This window comes from Rhipicephalus microplus, chromosome 4 (assembly GCF_043290135.1).
Source record: "Rhipicephalus microplus isolate Deutch F79 chromosome 4, USDA_Rmic, whole genome shotgun sequence".
Classification (NCBI taxonomy): domain Eukaryota; kingdom Metazoa; phylum Arthropoda; class Arachnida; order Ixodida; family Ixodidae; genus Rhipicephalus; species Rhipicephalus microplus.
Window position 1 is genome coordinate 100140713 of NC_134703.1, and position 23780 is coordinate 100164492.

The 23780-nt window shown below is 42.4% G+C and overlaps 1 protein-coding gene across 2 annotated transcripts; it reads right to left on the minus strand.

Moving 5' to 3' along the window:
- Window positions 1-7897: 7897 nt before the first annotated feature.
- LOC119171434 (uncharacterized) lies at window positions 7898-23683 on the minus strand. Of its 2 annotated transcripts, none has more exons than XM_037422254.2 (6): window positions 23545-23683; window positions 21252-21343; window positions 13996-14165; window positions 12210-12268; window positions 10703-10768; window positions 7898-8075 (listed from the first exon to the last, which is right to left on the minus strand). In XM_037422254.2, coding segments are annotated over exons 1-6 (510 nt in total). In that variant the 5' UTR covers window positions 23546-23683; the 3' UTR covers window positions 7898-7953. The 2 variants fall into 2 exon arrangements, with proteins under 2 accessions (XP_037278151.2, XP_037278152.2); XM_037422255.2 differs by having other exon boundaries at window positions 23495-23621.
- Window positions 23684-23780: the final 97 nt, after the last annotated feature.

The window sequence follows — 23780 nt, forward strand, 5'->3', positions numbered from 1 at the left end:
TGAATTTTATGATTTACATTTCATGGTCTTGCTTCTCTTGCGGTGGTTTCGTTCACAAGGCATGTTGCAAAACTGGTCTGGTATGTAATGATTGCATGGCGAACACAAGCGACAGACTCTAACACGAAAATCATGACATGCGTGTCATGTAACAACATGACTACATTCCACGCTCATGATGCGATAGCGGCCGTTTCCTTAGCGTCACATATACGTAATTTGGTATAACAGTACGTGAATGGATTATGAAAGTATGTGACTGGAGCAAACATGATAATCATCAGATGCGTGTCATGTAACACCGTAACAACATGCAACGCTCATGATGCACTGGCGGCAGTTTCGCTAGCTTCACTTATACCAAATTTGGCATGATGGGACGTGAATGGGTGGCGAAGGTATGTGACTGGTGCAAACATGATAAGCATGAGATACGTGTCATGTAACAACATGACTATATTCTGCGCTCATGATGCGCTCGGGGCCGTTTCGCTAGCTTCACATGTACCAAACTCGGTATTACGTGACGCGAACGGACAACATAGGTACACGACACATCCATACATGATAACCACGACATGCGTGCCATGTCGCAACATGACTATATGCGACACGCATGATGCGCTCGCGGCCGTTTCGCTGGCTTCACATATGCCAAATTTTCTATTACATGACGCCAATGCATGACGAAGGTCTGTGACTGGTGCGAACATGATAATCATGAGATGCGTGTCATGTGAGAACATGAAGACATGCCACAGTCAAGGCACCAATACATTTTGACGTGAAGCGGTGCGAGTGCTCGCCCGCGTTCATTTCGTCGCGTCACGCCGGCGTTGCCACACCAGGCGCCGGTTCTGCCATATACTCGCAGGCGCGCGCTGCGTGTCTTTGACGCATGCGCGTTTCAGCGCTTCCGGTGTCCCTCCGTCACGAAAAGAGGGAGACACAGTGTTGTCTGGGTAACGCATCGGCACGAAATGGAGCATGTCGCATTTAGCGCCGGTTGCCGTCAGGCAACGCCGACGGACGCTGGTTGCGCCTGGCGTCAGACTACAGAATGCTCGCGTTTCTAACGTAGCGTCGCTGTGCCCTGCACGCGCGTGCGTCAACGCTACATTGGAGTATATTGGGCCCTTCATGATGCGCTCGCAGCCATTTTGCTAGCTCCGCATATACCGAATTTGGTGTAAGGTGACGCGAATGAATGATGAACTCGATGATTGCTGCAAACATGATAATCCTCACACGTGTGTCAAGTAAAAACATGACAACATACCACGCTCATAGCGTGTTCGCGGCCGTTACGCTAGCTCAACATATACTAAGTTGGGTATCACGTGACGTGAATAGGCGACTGAGGTAAACGACACATCTAAACATGATAACCATGACGCGGAAGTCGTGTACGCCATCATTTACCTCCACCTCGTAACGTTGTGCTCATTTTAAAGTGGCATATCAACATTTCTCATTCGTGCTTCCCATATAAGTGATTCCCACTGTACGAGGGATCTGCCATTTTTTTTTCATGGAGTTACAAACCCTGGTTATACCCAGATTTTTCAGTGAGGTAATCAACATTTACTGCTGCTCTCTTGGACAGAAACCTTTTTAACTTGTATTGCAAATGTGTTTTATTGCGTAAGCATGCATGCTTGTACTTATCGGTGACATGGAGGTAGACCCCAGTTCCTCTAATATAACAAAAAATGTAACACTATTTATATTGTCGTGCATTGTATAATACATCAGCTGAGCCAGATATTGCCCAAGCAATATTTCAGAAAAATTGAGTGATCAGTTGGCTGGAGAAAACTAAATTGTTTGAGATATTGCCAATGCTAAGTCTTTCTTCTAAATGTCACCAAGCGTTTTGATGTCTTCGAATCACGTGTATGCACCCTTGAACAAACCGCTGCCAATCTTGTTGTTTCATATGATCTGTCCTCCTCTTACACACGGTTCTTATCTCAGGCTGTCTCAGACTTCGCGAAAAAAAGAATGACTGTGAAAACCTTTGCAGGCGTAACAACATGATTGATTATAGATAGAATAGATAAAACAGACAGTGATAACAATGACACACTTTTGGCAAAGGTAGAGCAAACTTTTGCCTGTCGAGCGCTGTCACAAGATTGGCAGTATACTAGAAAGTCGATCATGCCCAGTTATACTGTAAATGGGGAACTTCACAAACAAAATTGAAGTAATTAAAACGGTTTTAAAAGTTCAAAGAACGCATTTTATATCACGAAATACTTTTCAGTTAAAGTGCATGCCACTCGCGAAAAACTTTGGGCAGTGACATCTTCGTTTCGTGACTGTGGTTCTGTGGTAAAATTGCGCTAAAACCATTCTTTCATAGATGATGTCCGCTACAGCTGGGATGACGCATCAAGCTCTCTAGTGAACCTATCAGGTCTATCTGCAAAAACTTCAGTGAACAGTTTCAGCGTCCTTTCACGATTGGCACAGTCCCAGCCACATCGTTTTCAGTATGACAGGTCCATGACTCGTACAATGCCACTTTTTTATGCATTGATTCAAGAAGTTTTGTCATTAAGTTTCCAAGTTCCTTTCTGTTGTAACAACTTACACCCATCCTTTTGTTGGTGTCACTCAGACTTGGCTTCGTGATCAAGTATTACACTTTGAATTCACAACGCTTGGTTATGTAGCTGTGAAAACAGATCGTCAAACTTGCAAGGGTAGGGGAGTTGCCCTTTTTCCAAAATCATATCCAAAGTTTTTTTTTATCCCTCTCCCGATTGAGCTTGAATTTGTTTCGTGTAAATTGTACATGTGTAATAAACTTATTATCTGTTTTTTATTATCCACTTTGTTCATCCCCTGTTATCTTTTACCTTCTTGCTAATTACATGACCATGCACAACTTTCATGCATGTAGTCTAATCCTAACGGGCAACTTTAACATACCCAAGGTTCACTGGCTCTTCCTTTCATATCATGGTTCTTCGAGCAAAGAACGGACCAATTTTTCGCTGCTTTTCGGGGTGACGCCGGTAGTTAATGGTGCTACAAGGCAGAATACATGCCTAGACCTGGTTTTCCTTAGTGCAGACCTGTTCATAAGTTGTATAAATGTGAAATAATTGATGAGATGGCCGACCGCAAGGCTGTGTTCATATATCTTTCTAAAACTCCGTATGCCGGCACGCATTGCTATTCATATTTTTTCGACCTCGAATGCTCTGACGATACAACCATTCTTGAAGCTTTATCTCAAAACTATGAATCATTTGTTATGCTCATTAAAACTATGATGTGACTTCTCTAGTTCGCAAGCTTCAGAAGATTGTACATGCATGAATTCATCGCTTTATGTCCGTAAAAAAAAGAAATCACAACATTTCTTGGATGATCAGAGAAAAATTACAGATATGTTGCCGTATTAGGCACATAAATTCAGTGACGACCCCATTGTTAATACCAGATTCACATCCGCGAAAGAGAAACTTGAGCAAGAAACACAGCTGACCTGATACTTCAATATTATCGAAACATGGGCCCTGATCAGAAACAATCCTCAAAAATTAGGGCAATCTGTCATGCGTATTACTGATTCTGCATTTTATTTGCTATAAAAGTTAAAAATATAAATGATATTTATTTATTTATTTTTATTTATTTAATACTGCATACTCGAGGTCCAAGCAGGGTGGTAATACACATACAAATAAAATAATTGCGAAACAAAACAATAAAGGGCGAAGAAGGTTGTTTGGTAGTTTAGTTCATTCATCACATGTATTAGTAAGACAGTTCCATTCACATATGGTTCTTGGAAAGTACGAATACTTCAATAGGTCTGTGCGAGCAAAATATGGGATCAAGGCTTTTGGGTGGTGGTGTCGGGTGGGCCGGCTACTAAGATGTGTCAAATACGGGGATGGGTCTAGAGCTCTTTTTTTGTTCAAAAGTTGATCAAGGAATTCTAATCTAGCTTTTTGTCTTCGCATCTGCAGTAAGGGAATGTTGTTGGCTAGCATTAAATCTGAGGGTGAGTCTAACTTGGAGTACTTGTCGAATATAAATCTAACAGCTTTTCTGTGAATACGCTCAAGAGTGTGTATATTACGTTTTGTATAAGGATGCCATACTAGGCTCGCGTACTCCAGTTTTGGCCGCACAAGGGCTGTGTAACAAAGTAGTTTAACATTCCTGGGAGCACTTTGAAGCTTTTGTTTAAGAAGACATAGTTTACGAAAGGCAGATGAACAAACATTATCAATATGGAAATTCCAAGATAAGTTGGAAGTGAGTGTCACACCAAGGTATTTGTAGGAGTTTACCTGTTGCAGTGGTGAAGACCCTAATATGTATGTACACGATTGCGGATTCTTTTGGCAAGTCACTGGAAGGCACATACATTTGTTCGCGTTGAGACACATTCCCCATTTGTTGCATCATTCATATATATTGCAAAGACTAGTGCTGAGATCGTTGAAATCATTAGTGGAACGTATTTCTTTGAACAAAACACAATCGCCTGCAAACAGTCTTATTTCCACACTAGGGTGAATAGGGTGAAGCGCATATCTAATACATTTCATGCATATTTCATTCTGTCTACGCTTCTGATTCCCAAACGTATCCAGTTTTTGATATTCATTCAGAGAATTCTATTCAAGGCATCACAATTAGCGCTAACGGTGTTTTTTATTTTATTTCAAAACAAGACACCAAAATCTATGGTGGTTCAGATGATGTTCCGAACCCTTTTTTACAACTTCGTTCTCAAGCCACCTCTCATTACCTTGTTATTGTACTTAATAAATGTTTAGAAACTAGTATCGTTCCTTCATCCTGGAAGCTGGCGTAAATAATACGTTTGTATAAACGAGGTAACAAGCCCAACATAATCATGCATAAATTATTTTTAGCTTTCTATTCGTGCAAAACGTTAGAGCCTATATTACACGGAGGGTTTTTTTAGCAATACAGATTTTTTTCTTTAAAACGTATATGTAGGCACTTGTTCTCACAGTCAATTTTTAGGCCTAGGTGTAAATATTTCGCCACAAATTGGATCACTCAAAAATGAATATTTCACAAAAATGATTAAATTGACTTTTTATCATCAATTTTAGTGTAGTTGTTTATATGATGTTGTTCTACGTCACATATTATGCCGAGCCCAGTGATTATAACTTGAAAACATCAGGCGTGCTTCCCGAATTTTTTTCCAGACCGCGGTGCCGGAGAACCCAAAACTAACGCACCTAGAGGGTAGTTTCAACGCACTCTGGTTAATTCCGGCACATTAGGTACGTTAGTTTCAGTTTCTCTAGCACCGTCGCCTGCAAATTCGACGATGTATCTCCGAAACCACGCGTGATATTATCGATTTTTAAAAATAGAGCTCGCCATGATTTGAGGCGTAGAACAATACCACATATAAATAACCACCGTAAAATGAACATTATGAAAGTGAATTCATTGTTCTTTTTTTTAATTAATCATTTCTGAGTGATCTAGTTAGTGGAAAAATGCTTCCGCTTCGTCCTTGAAATTGGCTGTGGAAGCAAAGAGTGCTTATCTAATATATTTTTCAGGGGAAAATACTGTACTGCTCAGAAAAACACCCTGTATAAAGGCCTAATGAATTTTTCGGAGCCCAACCATCTTTTAACTGATTGAGATCATAGTATCAGAAGTGGTTTCAGCATTATCGTGCAACTAACTGAACTGACCCACGACGTAACATATCGTTTAGAACAGGGCAATAAAATCGATACATTTTTTCTCGACTTATCCAAAGCCTTTGACACAGTGCTATATTTTCATCTTCTGCATAAGTCGCATATATACCTAAAAAATAAACGTCTGATTGCTTGGAATGCTAGTTTCCTTCATAACTTTTCTCAGTATGTCGACTTGAGTTCCACCAGGTCATCAGCTTTAGAAGTGGGTTTGGCCCCGCAGTGGTGGCCTAGTGGCTAAGGTACTCGGCTGCTGACCCGCACGTCGCGGGTTGAAATCCCGGCTGCGGTGGCTGCATTTCCGATGGAGGCGGAAATGTTGTAGGCCCGTGTGCTCAGATTTGGGTTTACGTTAAAGAACCCCAGGTGGTCGAAATTTCCGGAGCCCTTCACTACGGCGTCTCTCATAATCATATGGTGGTTTTGGGACGTTAAACCCCACATATCAATCAATCATCATTAGAGGTAGGTTCTGAGGTCACACAAGAATCCATCTAGGTCTCCTTAATATTTTCAATTTATATAAATGATCTTCCAAACATGTACCTGATGATTGTGACGCCGATGATTGTGACGTGATTGTTTCCACAGCTGACCCAAAACGCCTGAGCGATTCCTTTAAATCGTTTGGTGTGGGGCGTGAAAATTGTAAAATGAACTTCAAATATACAGAAACGTATTGCTAGTTAATGCAACATATTACTTCAAATGTGTTTCTTTAACCAGAATGATGTTATACAAGTTTGTTGGCGTCACACTTACTCACAACCTGTCACTTTCTACTCACATTGCTTTAACATGTTCTGAAGCTTTAACACTAGTTTATTTGCATCGAACAATGCAGAATGTCCCAAAAGATAATAAAATTTCAATGTATAAATCTTTTGATCACCCTATCATCGATGATGCCTCCGTGATCTGGTCACCTCATAGACAGTGCGACGTACTCAAACTAGAGGCACTTAAAAAGAAGGCTGCGAGTTTCATTTTTTGCAGATACTACCACTACTTGTCACCCTCATCAGCCTTAGACGAGCTAAAGCTTCGAGCTCTTTTGGTACGTCGTAATGAAGTATCATTATGTAGTTTTTTTCTTCAAAAAATATGAACCATTCCTTTCGCATTTCAAACTTAGTTTTTTTTTTCTTTACCGAGCCTTCCTTTACGCGTAACTTTCACGAAATTCACCTTGCTAACTTTTTTGCGCGTACTGATACATTTAAATATAGTTTCTATCTCCGCACTCTAGAATTATGGGATTACTTACCTGGCCACATTCGATCAGTCACCCTAAATGATCATGTGAGTAATCTTGTTGAAAATCATTGTGTATAACAAACATTTAATTCCTTCATTATTGCAAATGGCTTTTGTTCTTACTTCTCTTGTATTTTTGTCCGTTGTTATCTTTCCAGCACTTTATTATCGCACTCCTGCAATAGCTCTTTCACAGGACGGCAGTATTTAAAAATAAATAATTAAATAAATAAATACATTACCTGCGTACATATGAACGTCCGCCATTACTCATTAGTGTTAGCTCTGCACAACAAAAGTCGTTATGCTCCTCAATGCAGTACGCGGTACCTGGGGTCTTCACATAAGCCTTATTTCTTTTTAATAATTGTCATTTTTCTCCGCTAAACGCGTTCGCAAGGAGAGAGGCGGGGCATCTAGCATATGCTCATTAAGTTACTCTGTGTCGTGAACCTTTCACTGCTTATCTGCTTGTTTTACTCACTCACTAACTCTTGAAATAAATATTGTAAACCTCGAAATATTCCTTCGAAGTGATTATCTCGTAAACAGTTTTCTTCTTTCTTTTTTATATGTATTAGTTGTTTTCATGGGCTTTCAGTTGTTAGCACACCGCCTACCCTATGTTGACTTCACAAGCGTTGCTGTCACATTTCTTGAACTGTAAACATCCCATTTTAATTTATTAACGCCTATAATCTGCCAATCCTCTTGCTAGAAACCTTATAGAATACTTGATTCTCAGTTTGTGCAAGTTGACAACGCATTTCCACCGTTTGCTGCAATTACGTTAAGTAGTCGATGTTTTGAAAACTACTGTATTATGTTAACTCCCTTGACCATACATCACTGTTTTCACGCGTGTTTAAAACACCATCTATTGTCTTTGCTATACAAATAATTCAGTCCTGACATAAAGTCCCTGACCGCCTGAGCTCCGATGGCAGCGGCGGTGGAAGGGAAAGATTTATTACGCAGTACTTTGCAGGGTGCACGGTTCAGGGCAGACAATTTTGCGTAAGGCATGAGCGTTCTCACAAGTCGCACTGGCGTCGTAAATCTTGTAGCTTTCGTCTCCGGTCGAAGTCTCAACTGAAAAAAAAAAAAGAGAGAGAGAGAAAGCACGGCGAAATGTTAAGCTTGCAGTGTCTCAAAATAAGCAAGCTTTCGGGCTTTTTCGATACATGGCAAGTGTGGTGGAGTGCGGGCACTAAAAAATAGAAACATACAAGATACAAGGGTGAATAGGAGACTGCGGGACGCCCGGTTGCCAAGTTCTGTCTCCGCGTGGCAAAGTACTGTCGTGGGCAGCGTCACATTGCCAACACGTTTATATATTGTACTTTTAACCAACATATAGCGACGCTCTTTGAAAGTGTCGCTAAAATATCTTTACCTGTGGTAATCTGTGGGCTAACCCTGCGTGTATTCGACCCCGCCCTTAAAGGTATTCTTCATACGCTAGAAATCGTATGTGTACATAGTGCTTCCTATGAATTTATTCTTGTTTGTCTTACTTGCTTTTGTGTGCTTTCGATATTATTATTTTTTATTTTTATTTATTGATTTATTTTGGAGAATACTTCCTGGCTGAACGCCAGACTTTGGGCCGGGGTAGGCGGTATAATGAACACAACAATACGCAGGAAGTACAAAAAAATACCGAGCAGATTATACAGCAGTACAAATGTTGTTTAGAAAAAAAATAGAAACGCGGTAATTCACATAGAAAGGAAACAGGAAAATGCAGCCCTTAATTTCCGTGCCATAAAGCGCTATTCTAAAAACGGCGCGAATGTAGTGCTTGGCAGATCTTGCTATGAATAAAAAAGAAGAAAAAAAGGTCAAGTACAAATATGGTCGGTAACAATGCAAAAAGTACATCGTGACATGCTAGTAGCAAGCGTGGCGAATCGGTAAGGCACACTAAGACTAATATGGACACAAGAACAATGTCACTATAAAAAAAAATCGGAGTGTAGCTATAAAAAAGGTGGAGCAGGTAAGGCACGGAGAAATGATTTCAGGTCGAGACTTTCCAGGCACGAAGTATCACTGTAATGGAACAGCTTATTTTAACGTAGCCTAACTGCCCATGTGTTGAATAAACAAATAAATAAATAAATAAATAAATATTTTGGGTGATTCATACCCCTTATATGTGCCTTGTTTCCTAGCGTTTCTAGGATAGTCACAAACTGGCTATCCTGGACTGGTTAACCTCCCTGCCCTTCCTTCTCTACCATTTCTTCTTTCTAGCGTTCCCGCCATTTTATCTATCTATCTATCTATCTATCTATTTATCTATCTATCTATCTATCTATCTATCTATCTATTCATCTATCTATCTATCTATCTATCTATCTATCTATCTATCTATCTATCTATCTATCTATCTGTGCTTAACTTTGGCGCTGGCTGCACCATATCTGTGTAGTGTTTCTTAGCAGTGCTATAGTTGACTTAATAGAACTCGTGAAACCCGTTCTATTTCACATTTTATCCATCTCGATTTGTCACGACTACAAAACATGTGTACACTTACGTATATCGAGCACAGAATGTACGACTGTCAAATATATATATACATGTCATCGACTCACTCGGACTCACTCAGACTAAGATCAAGCCGTGAGTCTGAGTGAGTCCGGCGGAGTAATACTTTGGTGAGTTTCACTCCGAGTGAATCTGACTGAAGAAAATTCTTGTGAGCGCAGGTCAGTGTGAGTCAGCCTCAGGAAAATTTCGATGAGTGTTAAGTCCGATCGAGTACTAAGCGCAAGGTATATTTCATGAGTGAGTCTGATTGAGCTCAACCATTTTCAATGACCTATGCTGCCAAACTTGATTGGGCCTATTGCCGAATATCCCTCTAAACAATCAGCTTCGGAGTAGGCGCCGCCTACAGACAGTGGCGCTAAAGTTACACCATCCTCTGTGTTACGAACAGAACGTATTGCCGAGGCTTGCGTTTGTCGTCGAAGAGTTATCGTCGCTAAAAGAGCCTCGAAAATTAGTAGCGATGTGGAAACGAGGGGCTACGGTGGCAATGCCATTTGACAGTGCATCATTAAAGCAATCTATTGTACAAAAGCACCGATTCTATGGTGGAAACATAACCCTGGGTTACCCAATCCCGCGCTCCATCAAGGCAGGGTGTTTAACATTTCGCCTAATGTCGGAACCACCAGGTACTTCTGTGCAGGCGTAACATGCTCCGTTATCACGAAATATTTCCTACAGGCTTCAAATAATCGCGAGAAAATGTACGACAGCCGATTGTAATGAAGGACATGTTGATGCCGGAGATGACCAGTCAATAGCAAAGGAAAGCCACAAGAGTCACGTACGAGTGAACAATCTGTAAACTTACAAACAGTGAGTTTTTTTTACATATTATAGTGTTTTCCAAAGGCGGGAGACCTTCACATGTTAGGTAATCGTGCACCTAATGCGCTGTCTACAAATCATAACTTTGTCCGGGAGGAGAACACAGTGATCTGCGAACGTAAGACATACATGTCGATGCCATAAAATAGTCAGTTTTGAAGATGTCCTAACCTGCAACACCCCCAAATTACGAACATGTTATCATTTCCATTTATGAGCATATGAGTTTGACTTATTAGTATGCAAGTTTTAAGCGAAGTCAAACTTGTCAGGAAACGTGTGTACGCTTACCCTGTGTAAGATGGAAATTGAAATTTGTAGCCACTCACCATGCTTGAAGATGTAGGCTTTGCCGTTGTACGGCTCCTGGAGAATGTACATGTTCACGCTCTTTTCTGTAAAGCACAAAAAAAAAACTAAATCTAAGTCTTGGCTGCTGACTGAGCATGCTTACGATATATGTGATATTGACCTTAGAACGCCTCGCTAGTAGCAATAAAGAAAAGCTTAGTATACGCTCAGCAGGAGCTTCAAGAACGCTTATATTTAAGTTTATATTCATTTTCGGACTACACTGCAGGAGTATATTATCCGGGAAAATTAATGCCTGGGCAATTCAGCAAAAAGGTAGCATAGGTTAGGGCTAAAAATCTTTTACAACTTGTAGAAAGGTAAAACAAGAAAGCCTGGGCTACATACTAGCAGGCATTCTCAAACAATTATAGAACAGCACAAAGGTTTCAGGCATAAAAATTTATTCGTATTTTCTTTCGCCCAACTAAAAACAAAGCCGCAAAACGTAGTTTCAGCAGAGGGCTTGTCCGATGGATTACCAATGTATATTGGGCAAGACCTCCGTCCTTCTCATCATTATCACCATCATCCTGACTGCGCCCACAACAGGACAAAGGCCTCTGTCATGTTCTGCCAATCGACCCGATCCTGTGCTTTTTGTTGCCACCATATACATACAGACTTCTAAATTCCATCTGCCCATCTCATGAATCTTCTCTCTCTCACGCGTTTGCCTTCTCTTGGAATCTAGTGAGCTACCCTTAATGGCCAGCGATTATCCTGCCTGCCAATGTATAAAAATACACAATACAGCAAGGGCTTTCCCTTGGCTTCCCGAGCTCAATATGGTGATGACCTCTATTTTGTGATTGGCAATATAATAGTGTACGTGGGGTCTGATGGATCAAAGAGGCAAAACGGCCACACCCAGTCCTTTAACTTAGTAATGTTTCATTCGTCCAATCTGCTAGAAAATATCTTGAAATCATTCAGTTACACGCCAAAGCCCTGGAGACTGGTTGAAATGTTGAAAGGCCTCACAAGGTCACCACATGGCTCTAGTTTTCAGTGAGCACTGTTTTAATCATATATCAATTCTAAAACAGCGATGTCATGAAACCGAACGGAGTTATAGTGGACACTGGCTAAATTTTTATCACCCAAGGTGTATTACGTGCTAACAAATCTAAATGGGCTTTGAAGTATTTCGTCGCTATAGAAATTCGCTCGTCGCGCCAGGCAATGAAATCCGTAGCTCCGTGATTTGCTGCTCGACACTTTAGTCTCTGTGCAAGCACAGCGGCAGTAGAAAACAACAGCATTACTTCGGGAATAAGACTTCAAGTTCCAGTGAATAAAGCTGTGTATTGCGGCATCAAACATTGGTGTGTAGTCGTAAACATGAGCTCCTGTGGGAGCTTCGATCAGGAAAGCGTGATTAAAACAGGGCTGAAAGTAGAATAGTCATGACCTCACGATAAATATTCGCAGCAGCGTTATCCAGCTGAAAGTCTCAGCGTATGAGTGTAAAAACTGACTTACCACCAGCGCCTAGTATGATGTAGTCCTTTTGAGGCACGTACTCCGCTGATATATGAAATCTGCGTGAGTGAAAATGAGTGATGTATATAGAAGTAAAATTATTGCTATACACTTCAACCCCCCCTCCCTCCAAACAGATTATCTGCAAAATTTTTGCGGCTCTTCCTTTGTGCATGGTCTGCCTTGAAATGTACGTGAAGATGAGTTCAGTCGGCGTTTTTCTGGACATTGGCGTGGTTTAACAAATGGACGACATTCGTCTCAGCTCTGCTGTTATAACGATGCGTTTTGTGGTGCTTCGAGACGTTCAAAACCATTATACTACAGCTGGGTGCTATCGCACGAGTATTGCTACAGAAAACGTAGCAATTACCATACTACTTGTTTATGTAGACCAACCACAGCTTAATCTACTTTACTCGTGTGATTACGCAAGTCACCTAAAAGTAATAAAATTTAGGTATAAGTACAAACAAAAACGCTTGCTGCGATAGTATATGTTGGAAGTTCCTAAACCGACCAGCTGTGGCGACATAAATTTTGAAAGCGAATAGTGAGGCCTGGATAGCTTGTATCGCTAAAAATGAATGACAATGTCCAAAATGGTTTATAGGCATATCATAGCGAGTATCGGGAAGCTTTATTGAGCCAAATTGGCAAGAACACGAAGTTGGTCTAAAATCCGTGGCGCCGCAAAGACATTTCAAATGCTTGGGTTAAAGCATGAAATTAAGTATTGAAGTACTTACATTTGTTTTCGCTCTCCTATAGTAATGAAACCGTCGTGACAAATTTAACGACAATGAAGTTTTCACGGGATAGTTTGGATGTATAAAGTCATTTAATGCTTATCTCTTCTGTACCTTAAACTGGAGTTATTCTTTTAGAATTCACCTACTACGTTGGGCTATAGTTTGACAAAAATTATGCGATTTCTCATGTGGATTGCAGTGAATCACAAAGGAAGGATGATATTTTATTGGCTTATCCCTTTTTTTTATATGAAGTGCCAGAAAAAAGGATAAATAATAAATACTAGAACTGCTACTTTCCGCCGAAATTTTTTACAGTAAGTACTGCCTACAATTGAAGTCAGGCCAATTTTTTTTACGTTTCGAGTGGTCATTTTAACAGCTGTCATAGGGTAAGTGATTTGTAAATTTTACAAACGTGAACAGGGTTTGGCCTGCCCCATGGCAGTCATAGTTTTTAACGTCTTACGCGCGCAAGCAATGTCGCCTGGTGGTGAATTTTATGGTTTTTGTTATTTTTCGTTATATTTTTTTTCATCAGTTGTACACAGCACAAAATGTGACTAGGAATCTAGGTTTACTTTTTTTCTAAATATATGGCACGCACAAAGTGCATCAAATTTGTATTGTTTTTTTTTTCAAAAAACTACACTCAAGTGAAATGCGTCACTTCTAATAGAATCGCCCTGCATAACAATTGGTGGAGTTTTGCGAGCGAGGACAACGGTATAATAAGGCTGTAGTAAACAGCGCCGCAGATTTAACCACCTGGGGCTATTTGACGCAAACCAAAATCAAAGTACGTGGCCCTCTAGCACGTTTATGTCTGTCGAAATTGCGACTGCCCAGGCTGGGAGCGAATCCGCCACCTTTGGGTCAGCAGCCGAGAACCATAACCCTCTTCGGTGGCTTTCCGTGAACTTTCAGATTACGGAAATGGCAAAGCGGACATATCGCTTGATTTCTTGCGGCGTTGCAACGACTCCACCCACCCGGTGAACGTCCGTGATTAGAATAAGGGCGCACAAACTCACGTCTTCTTTCCTTCACTGTCGGGCAAACTGTAAGTGACGAGGCACTCGACCTTGTTGTCGGGAAGTCCTTTACCGCTCCACAAGACGCTCAGCTTGATGGCCGATGGGTCTTCCAGGCTGCTGCCGTTGCGATAACACTGGTACGTGGTCAGCGGTTCCTTGCGCACACTCTGCACGCGTTAAAAAAAGGACACGTTAAAATTCTATATAGTAACTAGAAATAGTGCCTGGTAAGCTAATCGAACATGGTGCATGTCCTTTAAAGAGGTTATTAACTATTTTTTCAAGTAATCTTCGAATGTCCGCAGTACCAGCGACCATTTCCTCACGAATCGATTGTTGCAAAAACTTTCTCAAATCCGTCAACGATCATTGAACTCACAGGGCTTCATCGGACCCTCTAAGCGATTTCCCTTTTCTCCCGCCATGAGAAATGAGCTGGAAGAAATTCGGCACGGCCGGAAAGAAATTACGTTTGTGCGCGGGATGACCTTGAGTGCGCGTATGGAACTCTATCGCTATTGCTCGTTGTGACTGCTGTGCGCGAGTGTTACTCTCTCTGTAATGCTAGCCGACTATAGACTGCAGTGCCAGCACATCATGGCGGCACCCCTTGGCAACAAGCGTTGGCTATATGCTGGCTGTTGGCTAATAACGAGATATTTGCAGTTCAACTTCAAACAATGGCCACTGGCTACACCGAAGAGAGTGAGCACAAGCCTCTGCATGAGAAAGGGGACGCCTGATAAAAAGGCAAATTTGCGTTCTTGTAAACTTTCCTTGCTGCGCACGACTTCAAGCTTCGCCTTATATGTTCACAGCAGGTTGTTTTAAAACAAGCCATCCCGAGGTAAGATTGACGATTCTTGTAACCATGTCTGATTTATTTACTTGTTTGTCCCGCTACATCTCGTGGTTTTCCTAACGTGCTTTCACTGTAGCATATTCTCTGAATATTTTAAACGTGTTATACATGCCTAATAATAAACTTCGCTTGTAGTTATTCAGTGAAAGATGCGTCAGACTCCTTGGAAGTATTTCTTTAAGGGCGGTCTTCCCAGTGTAGTGTCCTGCAAGGTGAACTGGTATTGATAAAAAATGACCACGTTTAAAGGTACTGCATAAAAAGCACATTTACACTGACCTTTAAGAGCCGAAATAAGGTCATCTTCCATACCTTTTCAGTGTTTTCAGTGGTGAGATCTCATATTTTATCTCTGAAGGCCGGCAACGAAGTTTGTAGATCAATCAAGAAATGTAAGGCGTGTTTTTAAATAGACAAAGGGTCAGAATTATGTAACGACAAAAGCATCGACATAGGGGTACAGGAGCACAGGTTCTGCTTTTCTGTGGCAACACCTATGGGTATGTGTCATCTAAACAATGTAAAACTGTATAGTTGTGTGCTATGTTGTAAACAATCAAGTTATGCATACGAAGAATGTATACCTTTATAAACAGACGTTTATATATTATTCCAACCCTAAAGGTATTTATTGTGTCGAATGTATTTCATTGCCAAGTTTTCATAATTATTTTTTTAAAAACCATCCCGTAAGAAATGCGACAAATGTTAAGTGTCTACATAAGCTGAAGAGTAGTGTTCGTTTTCCTTCTTTAATTTGAAAGCAGCTACTACAGTGAACGTAACAAAGCAACAGCACCTATATCAACAGAAATCCTTTCAAACTTAGCCCACGATCAGCTATCACTATAGGATATTCGAGAAGCAAAATAAAGCTAACGAAAACAACGCTACTAGACCTCGGTTTTAATATCCAGTAGAGTTGCTATTGGTATTGCTTCGATACCGTAACTCTGCTCACAGCGAAATCGGCAATAGCGTCTTTCAGCAGACCTGGTCTACTGTACAGTAAGGCAATGCAGTATGCTCTGCACTTAGCTTTTTTTTTTAGTTTGCAAGACCTCTATTAGCCACTCTCATCGTCTCATCCCGTTACGCTACACAATCAGCAGTTCACGTGTATAAAGAATTTAAAAGAATAGAAGCTGCGAGCCAACCACGGCGGTACCGTACTCCTGTACTTACAGTGCGGTAAGCCGCCACTGATACAACACTAATGGAATGTCTCTGCAATGGCGTTAACACGGTTGCGTTTACGAATGGTATAACGTTCACTGGTTAATGTACCACGAGCCGATAACGTATTAACTGTGCGAGTCGCCTGATGCTTCCGGTAACATGACGAGATGATAGCGGTGCCTAATAGAATCATTTCAGATAACGACGTGCACTGCGTGACACTGCGGTATTCTTGCACCTGACGTACACCGCAAGTTGGCACTGATCAAGTGCCCTAATGTCATACGTACTGTACGTGACATGCGTTGTGGTTGTATTGAAATTTTATGAGCTGCGTGCAGTCCAAGTCGATAAGAACGACTATACTTCCGAGTGACCCACAAACCTGTTCTTATGCTTGGCACGTCATCTACGGCCTCACTCCCTTTTTTTTCATGTGCATCTGTCGTTGCTGTTGGGCAGACTTGAAAAGAAGCCACAACTGAAGCTTAAATAAATGTAGCCAGACGATTAAATATTATTCTTATACTTATACGAAAATGAGCCAGAACTGCTGCTTGTTATTAAAAAATTCTCAATAAGTAATAAGCATTATTTTACCATGCACAAAAACGTAGCAATAAAACCACGTTTTGCTCGATTCTTGCATAGACCTGAAGCCGAATAAGTTTCAAAGTTATTGCAAGTTCAGTGCGTCTATATATAGCTTGTGTAGAATGGAGTTCTTCGCAAAGACGGAGTCATTGGGAGACATTCCAGCCAACATGCCAATACGACCAATACAACTTCAGTTATTCCTTCAAGCCGCAGACCGAAATCTATATAGTACGGTTACCGCAGTATCAGTTCAGTCTCAAGTATCGAAATCTGGTTGTAGATGAACAGTCCTGCTTCGATTTCTTGCTCATCTCTGTGTTCCTCAAGTTCTCGGGAAAACGCACGTCTCGAATTTCGCAACTGGCTAGCTGCGAGGCAGCGTAAATGGAGGGCTGCGCGAACAGTGCTCTATAAATTGGCGTTAGCCAACATCCGCACAAGTTGGTCAGTCCATCTTTGCAGGTCCGCCTACATTGCGTTTGGGGTGTCTCGACGCACGGCGGACTGCTGTCGGGGACGGACAAGCGCTTGCGTTGGATGCCGTGGCAGAAAGGCTTTTAAACAACGTATGTTACCTAGAAACAACGACAAAAATTGGTAATAAATGAGCAAGAATAGACGTTTAGGGTAGCCAGAAAGCAGCCATGGAGCCAACCTTGAATTTTCGCTGCTGTACGGGGTCAAGTAACCGATTCGCTTCAAAGCAGACACAGCAAAACTGAGCGCATCACTCTGTGTGATTCTGTTTTCTCATCTTTCTCTCCCTTCTTTTTTCCAATCTTAATAGCGCGGATAGTCTCGGAGTTTAACAGATTGATTGACTGATATGTGAGGTTTAACGTCCCAAAACCACCTTATGATTATGAGAGACGCCGTAGTGGAGGCCTCCGGAAATTTCGACCACCTGGGGTTCTTTAACGTGCACCCAAATCTGAGCACACGGGCCTACAACATTTCCGCCTCCATCTGAAATGCAGCAGCCGCTGCCGGGATTCGAACCCGCGACCTGCGGGTCAGCAGCCGAGTACCTTAGCCACTAGAACACCGCGGCGGGGCTCGGAGTTTAACAGCTACTCATGTTTTATGTTATTGTACTTACTGGGGAAACATTACCTAACCTGATTACTTCATCAAGGATCCAAGCACTTTCGAAATATCGCCAGGTCAGGTTGTTTTGACCATATAAGTACAGACGTACTCGAAATCACAGCATGCGGATAAGACTGCTCGTTCTAAAGAGGGTGTTCTTTTTTTTTGCGTGTATTTGTCTACTTTTTCGATGGTCCACGCACGTTGCTCTGCGTGAGAAATCTGTGCCGTATATCAGACATCGAGTCTCTCAGCCTATATGACGCAACTTTATGACTGAGTGGCGACACATGCGAGCTGAATTTCGAAATTCTGGGCGTGCGTATTCTGAGGGAACGTTTTGTGCTTCGCTCGCCTTAACGTGCTTTTCCTTTTCGCTTCTGCCCAAGGTTAGGTGGCACCGAGCGAGCTAACCTGGAACGTGGACATTATGCAAGCTCCTCCTCGATAAGAGAGGGAGAGAAATATATGAGCATGAAAAAGTAGAAATAAAACTTCGCCCGGTAGAGGGACCAGTTTGCTACCCTGCACAGAGGCGGGGAAATAAGGATCAGAGAGAGGACAGAGAGAGAGTAAAGAGATAAAGAACAAAAAAAAAGAATGTACACATGGGCACATATGCCGGATGTTCTAGGAAGAGTCGTTCGGAGAGGCCGGTTGAATACAGAAAGCGCCATAGTGCCTGCACAGCCTCCTGTGACGATAGGTTTGAATCTAGTATTGAAAAATGGGGTGCAGCAATGCATTTATGAGGGACGAAGAAAAACCACCTGCAACTAAATGCAGAAAACTAAGAAAATATATCTGTCGTGATATCATGTGCTCCTCATGATGGTCTAGCCGTTACCGTACACGACTTCTACTGACCTGAACGTCGCGGGATAAATTTCTGGGTGGGGCAACTGCATGTTGGTGGGGGAAAAAAGGCTAGACGCCCGTGTGCTTAAAGTTAGTGGCACGTTAAACGACATCTTTGGTCCAAAATCATGGAGTTATCCTTGCGCGTACCCCGGTTTCTTCATTTCGGGTGTCGGGTGTGGGGAGAAAGGGGGGCGGCAAGGTCTCATTGTTTGACAGAAAATGTTTCCCTGGCAAAAATAAAAAGATGTTGCCCAGTAATATGGCACATAGGATGGCTTTTCAAGGGAAGGGGATGGGGCTCCTTTGGCTACTAGCTTGAGGTCCTCCACTACGGCGTCCCCCCATAATCATATCTAGACTGGGGGGGGGGGGGGGGGGGCATAAAAGAGAGCTTTAAATATGTGTAAGTAGCGTCCGCGAAGGTGTTGTACGCGTAAGAACGCCACCTTCGCATAGATGTACGAAGCACTTCTGATTTTGATCTTCCTTTCTTCTATTTCTCTCTTTTTCATTTTTCATATGCTCTTCTAGGGTGCCTGGATAGTAGAGTGCTTACGATGTTTGCCTTCAGGTTTTTATTACAGAGATTCGAGTCCCGCCTCGTTGAGCAATTTTTAAATGCTAAGCATTTATTAACGAACTTCGGCGACGTTGAGCGTATCTATCTATCTATCTATCTATCTATCTATCTATCTATCTATCTATCTATCTATCTATCTATCTATCTATCTATCGATTGATCTATCTATCTATCTATCCATCTATCTATCTATCGATTGATCTATCTATCTATCTATCTATCTATCTATCTATCTATCTATCTATCTATCTATCTATCTATCTATCTATCTATCTATCTATCTAGCCGCCACTACAACTTTTAGCTCTCCTGGCCGTTTCGATAATGGTATCGATACCAAACTTGGTATGGCATAACCAGACTGTATGAATAACATAGTTGACTAGTCCTAACATGAAAATGATGACAAGGCTGTCATAAATGTCGTGATTTTGATTTCATGGTCCTGCAGCATTTGCGGTGATTTAGTTCACATGACATGCTGCGAATCTGGTATGGTATGACATGATTGCATGGTGAACACAAGCAACAGACTCTAACATGAAAATCATGACATGCGTGTCATGTAACAATATGACTACATGCCAAGCACATGATGCGTTCGCGGCTGCTTCGCTAGCGTCACATATACCAAATTTGGTATTACGATACGTGACTGGATGACTAAGGTATATGACTCGTGCGAACATAATCATAAGATGCGTGTCATGTAACAACAAGACTACATGCCACGCTAATGATGCGCTGGCGTCCGTTTCGCTAGCTTGACTTATACCAAACTTGATATCACGGGACGTGAATGGATGACAAAGATATAATGCTGGTGCAAACACGATAAACATGAGATGTGTGTCATGTAACAACATCCCTACATGCTACGCTCATGATGCGCTCGGGGCCGTTTCGCTAGCTTCACATGTACCAGACTCGGTGTTACGCGACACGAACGAACGACATAGGTAAATGAGACATACAAACATGATAATCACGACATGCGTGTCATGTAACAACATGACTACATGCCACACTTATGATGCGCTCTTGGTCATTTCGCTAACTTCACATATGCCAAATTTGGTATTACGTGACGTCAATGGATGACGCAGGTATGTGATTGGTGTTAGCATGACAATCATGAGATGCGTGTCAAGAGAGAACATGACTACATGCCACAGTCAAGGCGCCAATACATTTAGACGTTACGCGGTGCGCGTGCTCGCCGGAGCTCATTTAGTCGAGTCACGCCGGCGTTGCCACGCCAGGCGCCGGTCCTGCCATATACTCCCAAGCACGCACCACGCTGTGTTGCTTTGACGCATGCGCGTATACCAAATTTACTACATATACCAAATTTGGTGTTACGCGACGTCAAGGGATGACGAAATATATGTCTCGTACAAACATGATAATCCTGACACGCGTGTCATGTAAGAACATCACAGCATACCACGCCCATGGCGTGCTCGCGGCCATTTCGCTAGCTCCAGATATTCTAAACTTGGTATCATGTGACGCGAATAGATGACGAAGGTAAACTTCACATCCAAACATTATGATCATGACACGGAAGTCATGTACGGCATCATTTACTCCCATCTCGTAACGTTGTGCTGATTTTAAAGTGAGATATCAACCTTTCTTTTTGTGCTTCGCATATTACCGATTCCCACTGTACGTAGGATCTGCCATTTTTTTTTTCGACTAGGATTTTTTCTCCTTTTTCTTTCCCTCTTCCATTTCTGCACTTTTGTACTCGTTCCCCCACACATCATAGTTACTCTATCCGACGCCGAAGAAATCAGCCGAAGTGGTTCGAGAGTGAAGAGTAGTCATAGGCCCATGCTCATGTATGATTATGATGTTCTCATGTTCGTGGGTCACGACGTAAAGCTCGCGTAAGCAGCTTCTCTGCTAAAAATTCTGCAAATTCTAACACTTGACATAGTGTTATTTAGGACTTGCATTCATGTGCAGTTGGCTGAAGTAGATGTACTAAAAAGAATCCTTGTGCATTCTTCCCCTAATGATCAAGGTGTGCTCGTCAATTGAGATCTTGAGTGATAAGTAGTTGTTTTGTAGGCCTACCTCAACGAAGTCCTTCAAGGGCGAGCCGAACGCACAACTTGCCGCCAGGAGGACGAGAAGGGCACAAAAGGATGCTTTCATGGACGCCATCACTGCAGGGTGAGTTCAAAAAACTAATCAATGCGCGAGCTGCGACAGAGGCTACACACTTCCTTCATTAGCCACACCCTGTCCTTCACGAGAGCCCTTAATTCAAGCCGCCTTGGCCTATCACGCGCGTGCGCGCGCGCGCTTGTGTGTGTGTGCGTGTGTGTGTGTGTGTGTGTGTGTGTGTGTGTGTTTGTGTGTATGTGTGTGTGTGTGTGTGTGTGTGTGTGTGTGTGTGTGTGTTTGTGTGTGTGTGTGTGTGTGTGTGTGTGCGTGTGTGTGTACGTGTGTGTGTGTGTACGTGCGTGTGTGTGTGTGTGTGTGTTCGTGTGTGTGTGTTCGTGTGTGTACGTGTGTGTGTTTGTGTACGTGTGTGTGTGTGTGTTCGTGTGTGTGCGCGCGCGCGCGCGCGCGCGTGTGTGTGTGTGTGTGTGTGTGTGTGTGTGTGTGTGTGTGTGTGTGTGTGTGTGTGTGTGTGTGTGTGTGTGTGTGTGTGTGTGTGTGTGTGTGTGTGTGTCCGCGCGCACGCAACTTGCATAGCCCGAAATGGGGGTGCACGTGCCCACCCCTTTCAAATAGTTGCATGTTAGAAAAAACACAAATGGAAATCCGCATGTGATTCAGACGCAGTGCATTGCGAGTGCCATTAAGGAAAATTCTTACGTGACTGAGTGAGTGAAAAAGAAATGCACACGCAGAAGATCATTAATCGTTACTTTAACATTCTTGGTACAATAGTACTCCTTACCCACATGGCGCCTTTTGGCCATGTGAGGCCTTTGTGCCATAAAACACCACACAGGATCCTACTATATTTGACTAACAATTGCCTAAACACCGCTAGAAAGCCGAGTTTTGCAAGAATGTTACATTGTCGTAGCGCAATTATGTGATAATATCTTATTTATTTATTTATTTATTTATATTTATTTATTTATTTCCTTATTTAATTATTTGTTTAAATAATTTTAACGTTCCTAATAAACGACTTGCAAGTGAAAACTTATTTCTGGCTTCTAGTTGGCAAAGCGACGAGAAGCCCTAACCGGTCGGTTTAAAGACACAGATAGTTTAATGTTTAAAACTGTCAGCTGTAAAGCATCAATCGGCCCTCGCGCACTTTTCTTTCTGACAGGTCATCTATAATCTTTTGTTACAGTAAAGCAATTCCCGATTAATTTTGTAGGAAACGTTACAATAAGACTGTATGAAGATTAATGGGGATACATTAAGGTATAGTTGATTAGCCCCAAATTAGCACACCAACCTGGATCCTTGCTGAAGATGGGGCTCTCCTAATTCTGTCGAATGGCTTATTTCCAAGGGAAAGCACGGCCCATCCAAGCGTCGCAATTTCAGAAATTTCATGACTGAGTCTAACGTTCTCTAGGCCTGGTCGACGTTGATTGGCATCGACTTTCTAAGCTTAATAGAAGACCCAGTGTTAAAGACACTGCCTCGCAGGATGCCATTCCGGCCGCGGCGAACACATCTTTAATTGGGACGAAAATGCTTGAGGCCCGTGGGCTTAGATTTAGGAGTCCAATAAAGACACCAGGTGGTCGAAATTTGTGGAGTCTTCCACCACGGCGTCTCTCATAATCATATGGTGGTTTTGGGACTTTGAACCCCACGGACACGTTTTGAACATTATCCAAAACACTCATGACGAATTGGACGACATGGCGTATTACGGCCTAACGCACCGTCAGCATAGACAACTGCTTCGGGCTACATCATAGATGGCATGTTCAATAAAATTCTTGCGAACGATCTTTTACAGGGCAATTATCTCGAATGTATTTGCATCTATGAGTACGCATTCGCTATTTTTGTGAGCCAAGCTGGGCACTGAACAATACGTGACTAGTTTCCCAACATGTAACTGCAAAGCCATTTTAACGCAATAGCTAAGAGCCTGTATCACGGGAATGCCGCCACCGGCATCGGCGGTGTTGGTCATGAGCGAAAGATCGGTACCGTTGAGGAGGCCACGAACAATGAAAGCGGGGCCAGTGAATAAGTTCTGACGCGAAAGAGGCCAGACTACGCAATCAAGTTCCGCTCTTCAAGGCAAAGCTCAGGTGTCCTCCATGTTTTTCGTCGTCTCACTTAAGAGAGTTTGACGCTTTCAAGAGTTTCGCGCAGTTGCTCACCTTTGCATCTACAAACACGGTCACCTTCTGCGTGAAAAGTCGATACTCACTTGAACGAATTCTACCCGCTCAAACAGGGCGTCTTCACAGCTTGCGAGTTGGTTTTGCACTGGTGAGTCGCATTCACCGACTGCTGGCTTTTATCAAAGCGGTGTCCGTTTCGCTTTTTTTGTTCCCACCTTACGGGTGGCGTTCCCCTCCAATGCTCGTCACATGCCCGCGCATATTTTGAATGAAGAAAAGACGCGAGTGAGGCGTGGGGGGCTTTTTTTTTCCGGGAAGTGGC